Source organism: Pseudochaenichthys georgianus, chromosome 9 (genome assembly GCF_902827115.2).
Source record: "Pseudochaenichthys georgianus chromosome 9, fPseGeo1.2, whole genome shotgun sequence".
In the NCBI taxonomy this organism is placed as follows: Eukaryota; Metazoa; Chordata; class Actinopteri; order Perciformes; family Channichthyidae; genus Pseudochaenichthys; species Pseudochaenichthys georgianus.
Genome location: NC_047511.1, coordinates 35,448,907 through 35,464,401, shown reverse-complemented (window position 1 = coordinate 35,464,401; position 15,495 = coordinate 35,448,907). Strand labels below are relative to the sequence as shown.

At 42.8% G+C, this 15,495-nt stretch overlaps 1 protein-coding gene across 1 annotated transcript; it reads left to right on the top strand.

Annotated features, from left to right (window-relative positions):
* The first annotated feature begins 9,441 nt into the window (after positions 1-9,441).
* cox7c (cytochrome c oxidase subunit 7C) lies at positions 9,442-12,339 on the top strand. Its single transcript, XM_034092078.2, has 3 exons — positions 9,442-9,602; positions 11,705-11,852; positions 12,243-12,339. The coding sequence occupies exons 1-2, from the start codon at positions 9,528-9,530 to the stop codon at positions 11,819-11,821; spliced, it is 192 nt and encodes a 63-aa protein (XP_033947969.1). The 5' UTR covers positions 9,442-9,527; the 3' UTR covers positions 11,822-11,852; positions 12,243-12,339.
* The last annotated feature ends 3,156 nt before the right edge of the window (positions 12,340-15,495 follow it).

The window sequence follows — 15,495 nt, the reverse complement described above, 5'->3', positions numbered from 1 at the left end:
ACATTTTGCATATCTTGTTTTAGTTTAAGGTTTCATTCTTATGATATTGAAACCTATAAAATATATGAATTTACACAAAATCTGAATAAACATAAGTGTGTTCCAAACATCCTTTCAAGTAACATGGTTTAAAGCCCAGTTCGGACATTTGCGCTGGGGACGCTGGGGACATGTCCCCATCACTTGTTGAAAAGGCCAATATTGTCCCCACAACATGTTTTAAGTATAACTTATAAATGTAGCAAATAGTTACTTTAGAAAATGTATGTTCGGTGCATTTGTCTCACGCATTTGTCTTGAGGACAGGCGTGAATTCAATATCTTTTTTGTTTAAAAAGTTGTTGTGTCCCGTCAAAAGTGTTGAGTCTAGTCATGTTTCATGTTTTTGTTTAGTCAATGTTTACGTATTGTCTCCCACTTCCTGTTTTGTTTTGACACTCACCTGTTACGTTTCATTCCAGGGGCCCTTTCTCATTTCACTAATTCCCCTCCTCGACTCCTATCCTCGAGACTTAGTCCCGCCCACAGGAGATGCGAGTGCAGGAGCCGAGGAGGGGAACCGAGGAGAGGGGAAGCAGCAGGCGGTTAGAGAAATGAGAACTCCTCTCCTCTGAGAGGTCATTTTAAAGAGACGTCCATTAATGATGACAGGAGGCACAGCAGCCCTCTGTCTGATGGACAGATGTGTTCATGATCACTGATATTTACTTTTAATTCATTCACAGTGCGGTATAATGAGACAATAACAGGCTACAGATGCGGACACACACACACACACACTTACACACACACAAACACACATATATATGTATATATTTATATACATATATACAGTGGCGGCTGATGGAAAATATTTTTGGTGGGGCTATGGAAATAGGGACCAAACCATACTAGGGCGGTCCGGGGGGATCCTCCCCCGGAAGACATTTTTGAGAAATGACCCCTTAAATTATGACTTCTGGTGATGTTAGAGGGGGGGGAACAAATTGAGGCTTAAATATATGAGATCATCCATAATCTTCAGTGTGGTTAGCTATGAATCTTCCAAAACTGCGCAACAGTACAGTAGGCCCACACAAACTGCAGAACACTGCTGCTTTGGGAACACTCAAATGATTTAATTCCCATTTAAAATCAGGAGACTAAATACGAACATTGTGTGTGTGTGTGTGTGTGTGTGTGTGTGTGTGTGTGTGTGTGTGTGTGTGTGTGTGTGTGTGTGTGTGTGTGTGTGTGTGTGTGTGTGTGTGTGTGTGTGTGTGTGTGTGTGTGTGTGTGTGTGTGTGTGTGTGTGTGTGTGTGTGTGTGTGTGTGTGTGTGTGTGTGTGTGTGTGTGTGTGTGTGTCATACTTGCCAACCCTCCCGATTTTCGCGCGAGACTCCCGATTTCATTGCCCTCTCCCGGTTTCCTCCCGGGGTCATATTTGTCCCGCATTTCTCCCGATTTCTGACAAAATCAGATTTACTCACGACTGTTTCCACTCAGACTTTAATACAGCTACACCATTGTCTGGTTTCCATGGTAGCGCGTCTCTTTAGCAGCGCGCGCAACTCAAAGTTTGAGAGAGTGAGGAAGATGAAAACTGAACAAGAATCGACAACTCCTTTGAGCATCAGATCTGACGACGCCGATTGGCTGAAATTATGTTTCGGCGGCATAGTATAGAGATAGCAACAGTCAGCTTGTTGGCTGCTGCTGCTCTGGCTGAGGGCTCCTTTCTAGAGGGTAATGATACTATGAATAATATATATCACTCAGTATAACAGGCCTACTCTCTTTATTTGCTTTAGTTTAGTAGATATCTACAAACAAAGAGTCAATATTTTTCTAATACCATTTAGTGCTTCATATAATAAAATACACAACGGCTGTAGCCTGATTATGCTTTAGGAGCTGTGTGTGTGGTACAGTGTGTAGGTGTGTGTTGTACAGTGTGTAGGTGCGTGTTGTACAGTGCGTAGATGCAGCGGACAGACGGGTCTCTCAGTTGGTTTGGTGTCCTCTGCTTGGGGGGGGGATATATCCAGTCTCTGATAGTGTTACGTTATTATGAGAGTGCTCCGTTTGATTCTGAAATTGTATATATTTATATAAATATATACATGTGTGTGTGTGTGTGTGTGTGTGTGTGTGTGTGTGTGTGTGTGTGTGTGTGTGTGTGTGTGTGTGTGTGTGTGTGTGTGTGTGTGTGTGTGTGTGTGTGTGTGTGTGTGTGTGTGTGTGTGTGTGTGTGTGTGTGTGTGTGTGTGTGTGTGTGTGTGTGTGTGTGTGTGTGTGTGTGTGTGTGTGTGTGTGTCATACTTGCCAACCCTCCCGATTTTCGCGCGAGACTACCGATTTCATTGCCCTCTCCCGGTTTCCTCCCGGGGTCATATTTGTCCCGCATTTCTCCCGATTTCTGACAAAATCAGATTTACTCACGACTGTTTCCACTCAGACTTTAATACAGCTACACCATTGTCTGGTTTCCATGGTAGCGCGTCTCTTTAGCAGCGCGCGCAACTCAAAGTTTGAGAGAGTGAGGAAGATGAAAACTGAACAAGAATCGACAACTCCACTCACTCCTTTTCTATAAAATACAGGTCCAGCCGACACATATGCTCCATGGTGCCACCGGCATTGCCCTTACAACTACAATAAGCATGTAAATGTTAATCTACAGCTCCGGCGATCCACTAGCACCAGAGTCTCCACCTGCAGACGCAGCCATCCTCGACAACTACTGTAGCGTCACCTTGGTTACGAGTCCAAACAACTCACAGACACACAGGCCAGGGCGCTGACAGGGCGCCCTTTGAGCATCAGATCTGACGACGCCGATTGGCTGAAATTATGTTTCGGCGGCATAGTATAGAGATAGCAACAGTCAGCTTGTTGGCTGCTGCTGCTCTGGCTGAGGGCTCCTTTCTAGAGGGTAATGATACTATGAATAATATATATCACTCAGTATAACAGGCCTACTCTCTTTATTTGCTTTAGTTTAGTAGATATCTACAAACAAAGAGTCAATATTTTTCTAATACCATTTAGTGCTTCATATAATAAAATACACAACGGCGGTAGCCTGATTATGCTTTAGGAGCTAGGTGTGTGTGGTACAGTGTGTAGGTGTGTGTTGTACAGTGTGTAGGTGCGTGTTGTACAGTGCGTAGATGCAGCGGACAGACGGGTCTCTCAGTTGGTTTGGTGTCCTCTGCTTGGGGGGGGGATATATCCAGTCTCTGATAGTGTTACGTTATTATGAGAGTGCTCCGTTTGATTCTGAAATTGTATATATTTATATAAATATATACATGTGTGTGTGTGTGTGTGTGTGTGTGTGTGTGTGTGTGTGTGTGTGTGTGTGTGTGTGTGTGTGTGTGTGTGTGTGTGTGTGTGTGTGTGTGTGTGTGTGTGTGTGTGTGTGTGTGTGTGTGTGTGTGTGTGTGTGTGTGTGTGTCCGCATCTGTAGCCTGTTATTGTCTCATTATACCGCACTGTGAATGAATCAAAGTAAATATATAAGTCATCATGAACACATCTGTCCATCAGACAGAGGGCTGCTGTGCCTTCTGTCATCATTAATGGACGTCTCTTTAAAATGACCGCTCAGAGGAGATGAGTTCACATTTCTCTAACCACCTTCTGCTTCCCCTCCTCTCTCCTCGGTTCCCCTCCTCAGTCCTCCGCTCGCATCTCCTGTGGGCGGGACTAAGTATCGAGGATAGGAGTCGAGGAGGGGAGTCGAGGAGGGGACATTTAAGAATTGAGAAACCTCTAGTGTATCCTCGGTTAGAGCTCCTCCAGAGAGCCTCCTCGACGCTCGATCCTTGAAGTGCATTTAGAGAAATTAGATGTTCTTCAACATGGCGCGCTGAAATTCATTTCCGGGTCACTACCGGAGGACCGAGGAGTCGAGGAGGGGGATTTGATGAAATGAGAAAGGGCCCTTGTGTGTGTCTCCCGCTCTCATCAGCGCCAGCCCCGCCCCGCCCCTGATTGTTTCCACCTGTGCCCAGTTACATCTTGTTTAAATTCCCCAGTCTCCCCTTGTTTTGTGTCAGTTTGTCTTGTCCTGTCCCTATGCAAGTCAACGTGCCTGCGATTACTCACCTTGTCTCAAGCCTGATTTATGCTCTCAGTTATTTTGTAAGTTGTATTCCTCACTTAGTGAGTGATTTTCTTCGTGCCTTTTTTGAGCCTTTTTGTCACCTCGTTAAGAGTGTCGATAATTTTTTGTATACTATTTTGAAAATAATGTATATTACTTATTCTTTACCTCTGTCTCCCGGGTCGTGCATTTGAGTCCTTTTCCCTGTGTTTCCAAGTTTGTGACAAAAGTAATGTATTTATTTATTATTATTATTTATTTTTATCACTTGTTTTTGTTTTAGTAACATCTAAATATCTTTATATATAATTGTTCAAGTAAGTTTTAATGATTGTATTATATTATCATTTTATTTTTATTAAAACAATTTGGACCATTTAGTCTTTCTTTTCAGTAAATGTCGTTTTTATGACACAGAAATTAATAAATATATAAATGTAAGTGAAAATAAATGTAGAAATACATTAAAGGTATATAATAATGTGTGTTCTGTTATATTCTAAACTTTTATTTTTTTATACATTCATTTATTTCCATATTTATTTATTTTTTCTTGTAATTATTTATTCCTGCGTTTTTTTCACATTTATTTACTCTTGTATTTTTGTATTCCTGTATTTATTCTCGAATGTTCCTGTATTTATGCATTTATTATTTTTTACTTATGTGATGTTCTGTCCTCCATACCTGTGTGCTCGCTGTGTTTAAAGCTAAAATGTAATCCAAATCACATCACACCTATAATTGGGCGTTCATTCTTTTACAAACACATTGGTAGTACAGAGGTGTATGCATTGGTTTTTCATGCAGGTGCTTGAGGTTCAACACCCAGGGGAGGGAGTATGGGCTCAGAACAGTCTCATAATACACACATGCACACAGAAGGATTCACAGTTATACATCATGATCCGCAAAAGGATTCACACTTGTATTAAATTAATGTAATGTAATGTTATCAATTAACAACAGGGGTCACAAACATAAGACCAGCTGTTAAATAAAGCTCTTCTGACCTTAGCTGGCATGTGGGTATAAATATTAATGCTGCCCATTATGGGCACAAAAAATGTTCACCCATTTATCAATTATATGTTTTAAATGTGAGTGTTTCCTATCCCCTAAACCTCCAGGGATGTACACAGTTTAATACTGGCAACTTCTTATTATGGGAAATACGAAAACGTCTTTTAAAACTACAACTCCCAGTAGAGACGTGCCATAGATAGAGAACATGTTGCGAAACACAATAGCCAGCATGTGTAGTTCTGGGGACGGGGTGGGGGAGGGGGGGACGCGGTGGACCCGTTCAAATCCAGTTTTGGACAGTCTGCCGTGGTTCCATCCCATTTCAAGTGCTGTTCGACGCTCGGCGTCACCCTCGGAGCACACTCTCCAATCACAGAGCTTTAGGACTATCACTGGGTTTGTCAAACAGAGCACATGGTGTAATCCTAAACGATAGCTGGGGATTCTGGGTAGTGTAGTGTCTTCTGCCATCCTTTCCTCAGAAAAAATATTTGTTTCTCCGAATCGAAGGGGAAAAATACAAAAGCATTGCACACAATTTAAACCAATCAATGTTGTGTAATTAACAAGGATAATCTGGTGTTTTTTAGTCGATGAGTAGTGCAGATATCACTGTAAAATCAATCGACAGTAAGAGGAGTACTTACTTCCGGGTGTACAATTCTCCGTTATCCAATGAGAATGGACGCTCACATTGCCTTTAAGGGCAGCCGTCACAAACGAATGCCGTGCTTCCATGAGCGTCAAATCCCGCCGCAGATGGGAATACATTGCAATCAGTTGAAAGCTATTTGCGTCCCTTTATGAAGCTGAAGGAGCCTAGGAGCGTCACAACTGCACGCCACGGACACTGACCAAACGTCGCACCTGGACGATTATGGAGTGAGAGTGTTTTGGTGTAGGCACAACTGAGACAGAGGAAAAACCGTGCTGCTTGTTACCCGAAAGGATAGAAGCGGCCGATTTAAATGTCAAGCCCTGCTGTCTTATAACCTACTGGTTAAATACCGCAGGCTTATACAGCGAGCCTAGCTGTTTGCTATCCGACAGATTAGAAACAGCTGGCTCAAACGCGAGTCCCTCTGTCTATTAACCAACAGGTTAAAAACAGATGGATTATGCAACAAGTCCTGCTGCCTTTTAATCAATAGATTAATGGCATGACTAGTGTGGAGGACATGTGAGACACAGTTGCTACAGACACACTGTTGAGATTTGAATCATTTTTATTGATAATTCTCTCTTCCCACATAACCCCCATCTTCGGTTCTGGTTCTCTCGGAGGAGCAGACCAGGAGCGTGGGTTCTTCCTTCCCCTCCGACTCGTCGCCTGCAGATCCTGTCTCTGCGGCGGAGGAGCGGAGACCTGGGACGTAGCCCCTGCAGCTGCCGAAGGGCGATTCTGACGCCGTTGCTGCTCTCGCCGCTGTCCGCACTGACCCGTTGAGACTGTTGCAGGGGCTGCGGGGGCTGCGGGTGCTGTCGTTGCTGTCGCTGCTGTTGCTGAGGACGTTTATCCTGAAGCCAGCTAGCGGGACGCATTATGTCGTCTGCCTGCTCTGCCGCATACTTCATATTCTCCACCATAGTGTGGAACTGTGGTCCAAATAGTCCGTCCGGACTGATTGGAGCCTCCAGCAGATCCTTTCCTGCACCCTCCAGTATATTCCCCTGCTGTAGCCAGAGATACCGGTGGACCTGTGTCGCCCACGCCGCAATCCGCGCCTGCGAGACTGCGACTGCTGCGCACAGTGTAAGTGCAGTACTGGCCGCCTTACCTATCTCCTCAGCCTCCACTGAGGACATGGTTTTTGACTGCTCGGACATTTCCACCATGGAATTTGACAGCAACGCTATATTGTTCGCCGCCGCTGACGCCTGAAACGCACACTGGTGCATTCGGTCCGTCTGTCGGGCGAAAAACCGATCTTTGGTGGCAGCCAGCATGGGTTGCCGTCCGGTAACCGTGCTGGCCTGCCTAGCCCCAAAGAACGCCGTGAGGTTCGGCTCTAGAGGAGGCACGGTCGGGAAACCTACATCCGTGAATCCCACCACTCTCGTGAGGGGCACGTATGTCCCTATCGAAGCCCTCATTGCTCCAGGGTCCACCGCCGCCCCCTCCTGGTACTTCCTTATGGCCGGGAAGCGTGGCCAGACCGGGTCATTCCTGATCCTGTGTACCCGGGAGAACACCCCGGACATATCATCCGGAGGCGAGCTCTCCTGAGCTAGGGGAACAGGGAGATTTCTCCAGGCCTTAGATATAATCTCCGGAAGTTCCAGGAGAATCCCGCCAATGGACGGCAACGCCGCGGTGGCGGAGATAGGGATCACGGGATCATACACCGGACCAACACCGGGTCCCCTACCTGTCTCCTCCGTCCGGAGGGAAGAGATAATGGGGGAATCACCCGGTGATCCCTGAATGGAGGGGACGTAGTCGTCCGACTCGTGCCCGCCATTCGGATCCAAGAAGTCAAGGGCTTTGTCCCCGGAGTACTCCTCCTGGACGGGCCAATCGTCCTCGGCAGCCGCAGCAGCGAGAGCGTCCGCTCTCTGCTGTCTGAGGGCCAGCGGGAGACGGGCACAATGCGAGCATGATACCTCGGGAGTGAGAGCAGCGTTCGCATGCTCTATTCCCAGGCAGGACTCACACTGTGAGTGCCTGTCAAAGCTCATAATGTAGCCCGACCCGCATACGAGGCAATCCCTGACGCAACCTTGACTTTCCTGCCCAGTCTCCATTTTACCAGAAAAACAAAGCTTTTTAGGAGGAATGTTTGCTTTTCAGTAAGTAGCTCTTAAAAGAACTTGTTTTGCCTGTCAATGCTTCTGCAATGGAGTGCTGAAGAAAAGTAGGAGTGGATTGTAGGGCCTATACGGAAGTGAGCCTGCAGGTGGGGCCCACATCATAGGTTGGCGTGGAATAAATCTGTCAGTGCTGCACACGTGCAGTGGGGATTACCCAATAGCGATAGCCTTACAGGGCGAAGCCTTATACGATATAGAACTAACCTTATTCAACAGAAAATAAAATGGCAACAACAGGGCTTGGGAGCAGTGGTCGCACTCGCGTTAACAGAATACCCCCCCGTCAGCGCGAGTGATTGATAAATTGTGCACTCGACGGATAATAATGGATTATGACGGAAATGTTACAATCCTGTCCGTCAAAATGACTGACAACGAAAAAGTCTAAAGCCACCACTGCTTGGGAGAAAGAAACAATGTGATATTTGGGCCCATTTTCGCTACAATGAGGCGGAGAAAAAAAGTGAATGCATTGTTTCATCAGAAGGGAAGCAACTGGTAAAAACCCCACAAACCTGAGCAGATACTCTCTGCAAAGCTGCTTTCTTAATCATTCAACCTGTGTTTTTCATCAAATAAGGACAAGATATAATCTTATTGTGAAATACGTTTGACTAAAATGACAAATTATTGGTTTTGGCTAGACTAGCTTGACTGAAATGTTCTATAATCTGATGACTAAAAAAGACTCAACCGTTTTCATTGACAAAAAGTAGACTAAAATAATTAGTTTTCTTTGACTAAAATATGATTAAAATGCTCAGACTAAATCTTGACTAAAATAGTTACTGTTTTAGTCGACTAAAATAAGACTAAAATGCTCAGACTTTTAGTCGACTAAAACTTGACTAAATAAAAACAGGATGAAGGTGACTAAATATGACTAAAACTAAAAAGGAAATGTAACACAGGACTAAGACTAAAACTAAATACAAAAATAGCTGATGAAAGTAACACTACTCTGAAGCCCCCACACACACACTCACACTTGTGAAAATATCAAGTCAAAAATACCAGATGCAACTCTAGATAACAATTTATTATTTATTTTACATTAATTAAGGATATAATCACTGTTTTCACTGTACCTAAATCACATCCCCTGCAACTAGATTTTTTTTTTTTTAAACAATTATTCCAATACATCTATTTTATGTATGCACCATGACAGCAAGTCAAATTCCTCGTACGTGTGAACCTACCTGGCAATAATCCCGTTTCTGATTCTGATTTCTGATTCTGAAAAAGCCACATAACATCAGTTGTATAACATTCATTCAAAACTGAGGGCATTATATGAACAGAAAACAAAAGACAAACAAAAACAACACACAAGTGGTCAGTCAGGAATTAGGGTGTTTAGAAATCAGTAATATGGTTGGGCTTTTTTATTTTGCACAATTTAACTAATTTCCTTGCCCCTAGAGAATAATAAAATACAATGTTCGAGTTTTATGGGTTTCAACTACATTTCCCACAAGCTATAGCCTCATCCAATACCCATAAGTCTTTGCGCCCCTCCACCGGTTACAGAAACAAGAAGGTTGCAGATAACAACGTTTTGCCGAGAAGCTACAAGCCACAAAACAGACTGTAATCATGTTGGGACAAGCTGTGAGGCGATTTACAACGTCTGCTGTTCGTTCTTCACACTATGCTGAAGGACCAGGCAATGTAAGATTATCTCCTTAGAGCAGCGTTATTCTTTAAAATGTAATATGTCTATATCCGGCCTTGTATGTGTCCACAGGCTAACGTTAGCTACTTGGAGGTCACTTCCGTAATTTGACTAGTAAGTGATTGTAATTCTAGGTAAATTAGCCACGGGAATAGAGTTTCTCCTTATAATCTAACATGAGTAGGAATTTCTGAAAGCAACCTTTGATTTGGGCAGTGTGGTAGGGCGACCTTCTGGTTAGCAATAGCATTTAAGCTAAGAGGCTGTCAATTTATGATGTAAGCTAACTCCTTGGTGCTACATCGTTAACATGCAACTTTAGCAAACTATGAAAGGACGTCTGAAGTTATCTGACTAGCTGCTATACATTTATTATGAGCAGATATATTGTTAAGATACTCATGTTAATACAGCCAGTATCACTTGAAGTGACGGTAATATAAATGCCTTTTGCGGAGTTATTTAGTGCTTTCGGCTAAACTTAAGGTCACAGCAGGATGCTAACAACAAGCGAACCTGTAGAAAGGGGCTCTTAACGTTTAAAGATTAGGGAGTTACCTGTATAATTTTAAACATCCCTCATATATGATCTGAAACTGGATAAATAAATGTAATCATTGCTTAGGGTGCTTGCTTTTCAGTGCCCCCTTCATATGGTTTAGGTTTCTATTGTTGCCAATGCTTACTATATAAAAGGCATGTTATTGACAATGTCCCCTTCATATGGTATGGGTTTATAATATGTATACACTAAATAATTAGCTTTTTTGTGGTGTACATTTTTGTTTAGTTTATAATTGCACACCCAAATAATTCAACGATTATTGACAAGTTGTCCCACTATTACATACAGTATCTGGCAAAGAAATTAATAAATATAAAAAAACTTGGGGAATGAGAAGTGTATTCTTATCAAAAGGCGCTTTCACACCAAGTACTTTTCTCCGGGAACTTTTATTTCCCCGGAACTATCTAGTAAATCGCGTTCACATCGGAATAAGTTCCCTGAGGGAGGATTACGCAAATGAAGCCGCTGACGTCTTCTTCTGCTTTGGGTTTACTGGCAGGCCGCAAACAACTTCACGGCGTATACTGCCACCACTTTGGGTGGCAGTAAATCGAGGAGAAAAGAAGTAAAAATAAGATATTTTTGATGTGAACGCAACATCCCAGGAACTATCGGAACTATTTCTGGGAAAAGTTCCGATAGTTCTTGGGATTTTGCTTTCACACCAAAAAGATCTGGAACTAGAACCATAGTTCATGCAAACCTTTTCACCCCTTTTCAGTCCCTGCTCGAGAGGTGGTACTTTCCTGGGGAGGAAAAGGTTCCAATTTCTGATTGGCTGGGCGAATTGCAAACCAAGCCCCGTAAAACTTCGAAAGGTTTTGTCAAGCCGCCATTTTATTTGCTCGCATTAGCCCAGCGCACCACCGGAGAGAAACTAACTTATGGCAACACAAAATAAAACGTGGGAGCGGTGGAGTGGTGGAGTGATGAGGAGGTGTCTGCGCTTCTGGCGATTTACCCGGGACTTTGGGTGGGGATTTACTGCCACCCGAAGTCAGGGGGACTCAGGGACTTCGGGTGGCAGTATACGCCGTGAAGTTGTTTGTGGCCTGCCAGTAAACCCGAAGAAGAAGTGACGTCAGCGGCTTCATTTGCGTAATCCTCCCTCAGGGACTTATTCTGGTGTGATCTACTAGGACAGTTCCGGGACTAAAGAGTTCGGCGGGACTAAGTACTGGGAACTAAGTACGTCAAAGTACTAGTGAAAGCGGCCATTGAGCCACTTTGTTTCCCCTCATTTTAAATTTGAAAGGCAATACGTGATTGTTTAAATGTATTGTTACCCAGATTCCTGTCTTTTTTCATTTCTCGCCTTGGCTTTTATATTATTTAACCTCTTTTATAATGGCTATTTGTATAGACATCGTGCACATTTTTCAGAATTATCCTGAAAAAAAACCTGTTAATTGCAATAGTACCTTTTCATTTCTTAGAACAATACGCTGCCAACATTCAGTGAATATTGTATCCAAGAGTTATACATAATTGAATGAACCACTGATTATAACACACTTTTCCTTTTTTCAGAACCTGCCATTTTCTGTGGAAAACAAGTGGCGTCTGCTCGGCATGATGGTGCTGTACTTTGGCAGTGGCTTTGCATTCCCCTTCCTTGTCGTCAGACATCAGATCCTGAAGAAGTAAAATGGACCTGTGCTATTCCTCAGCCTTCAAGGTAATTATGACTGCCATGTTTATACAGCATATCTGCTTTCATTAGAATGTCAGGATGTGACATTTACTTCAGCCTTGGTTTGAACAGTGACCTCAGACAATAACATTCCTTCGCTGCTCCTCTTTAGCCTTTTGCTAAGCGGCATATCTTAAATGAATTACCTGTGTGTCTGATAAATGTCATGTGGGTTGATATTGATGCTATGTTTAGATAAGCCTGCAAGTTAATGTGACAGTTTATTGCAGACGTTGATGTGTATCAGGTGGGAGCAGGTCAGAGTTTTTGTCACATTTATCTTTGCTGGTATTTACTCAGAAATTGCTTTTCTGTCATCAGGTGTATGCATGTCATCTCATCCCTTTCTGCTCTATTTTCTTGTTCTCCCTGCAGGCTGTCGGCTGGAACACATTTATCCATCAGTGTAATCCATGCAGAGGAATGGGAATCTCTTAATTTTCTTTGTAAATAAAGTTACTCATATAAATTATACCTCTTTGCTTATTTTTTACAATGCCAGAACATGCTTTAAATGTAAAAGTCATTATACATCCATTATAAATGTATTGCTGATGTTACAAGTCAGCATGTCGATGTGTCCTTTGACAAGAATATTGTCTCCAAATTACTCCCGATTCCAGGTGGCACCTTTTCTGTCTGCCTCTGTATGAATGCATAATAATGCTGACTTGAATATGTAAAAGCACTTTGAGGGGTGGCACACACTCTAAAACAAATGTGTACACAAAGTCTTATTACCATACCCAAACGGGCTTAATCATCGTAAAACAAGTACGTACATGTGTTTATCATAAAAACTAGATTCATGAACACCTGTTTAGTAGTAGTAGTAGAAGAAGATATACTTTATTAATCCCCAATGGGTGAATTACTTGAATAAAATGTTTTAATGGTACCGGATTAGCTAAGTACACAGTTGCATGTCTAAGTCTTAGAAGCTAATGAGCATATTTTCATAGTGACCAGATTAGTGTTAGTCAAAAAATACTAACTGTAACCTTATCCAAGGGCTGAGTACATCAAAGACTTAACAGATATATATGCAGTTGGCGTAAAGACGACTTATAAAAGTTAACGGAGAACCGATAGCTTTGTAAATTCAAACCCGTTGTTGCGAGCAAATGAATAAAGTGGAAATTGAAAATCTTTGTGAAAGGGCATGCATTGAAAAATCCAGTCCCCCTGCTAATACAGCTCCTTTGCTATGTATTGTTCCCCCACTCTATACCTTAGCTCTATAGATGAACTATATTGAAAACCCAATTCAGTTCAATTAACCCTATGCTTCTGGCTATAATTATCCAGGACAATGTATTAAAAAGGGAGGTGTGGATGCTCAATCGGCATGGAACGGGAATAAAAAAGTTAGAGGATTTCAAAGCACCTATTCGGTCTATCTAAACTGCCTGAAGTAACTTTTACCAATTGGATAAGGTTAGTTTTTCATTTGCTCATGCTGTATAGCAGAGAGGTACCTGGTTGGCCTTAAGACATAAACAGAGACATAGTGAGATGAACTGTAAGCATGAGAAACAACCTGCTGTATACCCTTTGTAGCCCTATGATTTTATCTTGCACACGCACACACATCTCAGCATCCTGTAAACCTGTCAGGTGGTTTTGTGTTCTCTTGCATTTGTAATGATGTTATACTGTGAGTGCCTCTGGGCTTCCTGGATGGAAGAGCATTCAGGTCGTGCGGCTCTTGCTTGGCGGCAATAAAGTTATCAGACATTTAATGGGGTCAACATATGGGAGCCGACATTTTATAGGAGTGTTGCGTTGTCCTCACTTAGAATAGGCTTTTCTGGTCAAATAACACTGCTCAAAACGAACAGATGCGCCGGTGAAGATGGCCGCATTGTCTTTGGCTCAATATTGTCTGCTTATCTGTATTATTGTGTTGCATTGTTGGAGAAGCCTGTGACCTAAGATTTTCAACGACATAATTACTCTGTAGCTATGTTAGTTTGACAATAAAGAACCTTGAACAAAATAAACACCCTGTGGTATCACAGCTTAGTAAACTGATCACACATACACAGCATATTTTTAAATCTGTTAGAAAAACACAATTAACACCTTTATAGCCACACATATATATATATATTCTGATCAGCACCGTTGCTGTTTTTACATGCACCTTGATGTGATAATGCATCTCAAGACTGGAGGTCATGGGTGTCATTTCCATAATGTTACTTATAAGAAAGTAACAAGGGGAATCCTCACTGCATAATGCATTTAATTGTGATTCTGCTCAGCGATATCTCAATAGCTTTCTGTTTACCAAGGAAAATAGTCAGCCCCTCTCAGGCTTAAGCAACAATCCTTTCTCAGAATGGTTCTTATCAGTATGTAATGAACCATCATGATTAAGCGTGTAAGCCTGCTTTAGTTGATGTCCTTCAGCTCCTGGTTACTCATTTTAAGTGCATCTCAAAGATCGAGGGAGCACTTAAGTGCCATTGGAGACAAATAATCCTCATTCAAGTGATGTTCCAAGTCTTTCTTATGAGTTTCAAACGCTTGCCCACATGGGCTTGAAAGGTGCCTGTTAAAAGTTATTATAACCATCATCTCTCACATCCATTATGTACATTTTCTCCTGTTTTTGGATAGTTTGGTTCCATGTTGTCAGAGTAGTAAACATTGGAAAGCTGCACTGTGTGCTCTGAACTCTTGACAGTATGACACAGACTGAACAGATATGCCAGCAGCTATTTTACATTGTAAAAATGCTTCACCTGGGTACTACAGCTCACTGCAGCACTCTGGCTGCTAATTTAGGAATGTGCCCAACATTTAGAGCCTTTTGCAGAAAAAACAAGATTTTAGAGAGACACATTTTCTCCACTGGAAAGTATACATTTAGACAACTTTGACACTTAGAGAGATCAGGTCACATTGCCTGGGCATTTCTTCAGAGTAAAAAGAACATGCAGGCAGTAAGTACTTTTTTGTCATAAATGTTTGATCTGTTTGAAAGCAGCCTCCCTCTCCTCTGTCATCATCCTTCTGGACCTGTCTGCTGCATTCGACATGGTGAATCATCAGATCCTCCTTCGCACTCTCCAATAATTTTGAGTTTCAGGCTCTGCACTTTCCCTCCTCACCTCATACCTCAAAGACCGTACTTACAGGGTAACTTGGAGAGGGTCCGAGTCCGACCCTTGTCAATTAACTACAGGGGTCCCTCGGGGCTCTGTTCTTGGTCCCCTCCTCTTCTCCTTGTACACAAACTCGCTCGGATCAGGCATTAGCCCGCATGGTTTTTCATACCACTGCTACGCTGACGACACCCAATTAATTCTGTCCTTTCCCCGCTCAGAGACTCAGGTCGTCGCATGCATCTCTGCTTGTCTAGCTGACATCTCTCAGTGGATGTCCGCTCATCACCTCAAGCACAACCTTGACAAGACTGAACTGCTTTTCCTTCCGGGAAAAGATTGTCCCACTTTTGACCTAACAATCAACATCGGCACTCTGTTGTTTCCCCGACTCAAACTGCAAGGAATCTGGGTGTGATCCTAGATAACAAACTGTCCTTCACTGCAAACATCGCTGCTGCAGATACACGCTTTACAACATCAGGAAGATACGTCCCCAGCTGACCCAGAAAGCG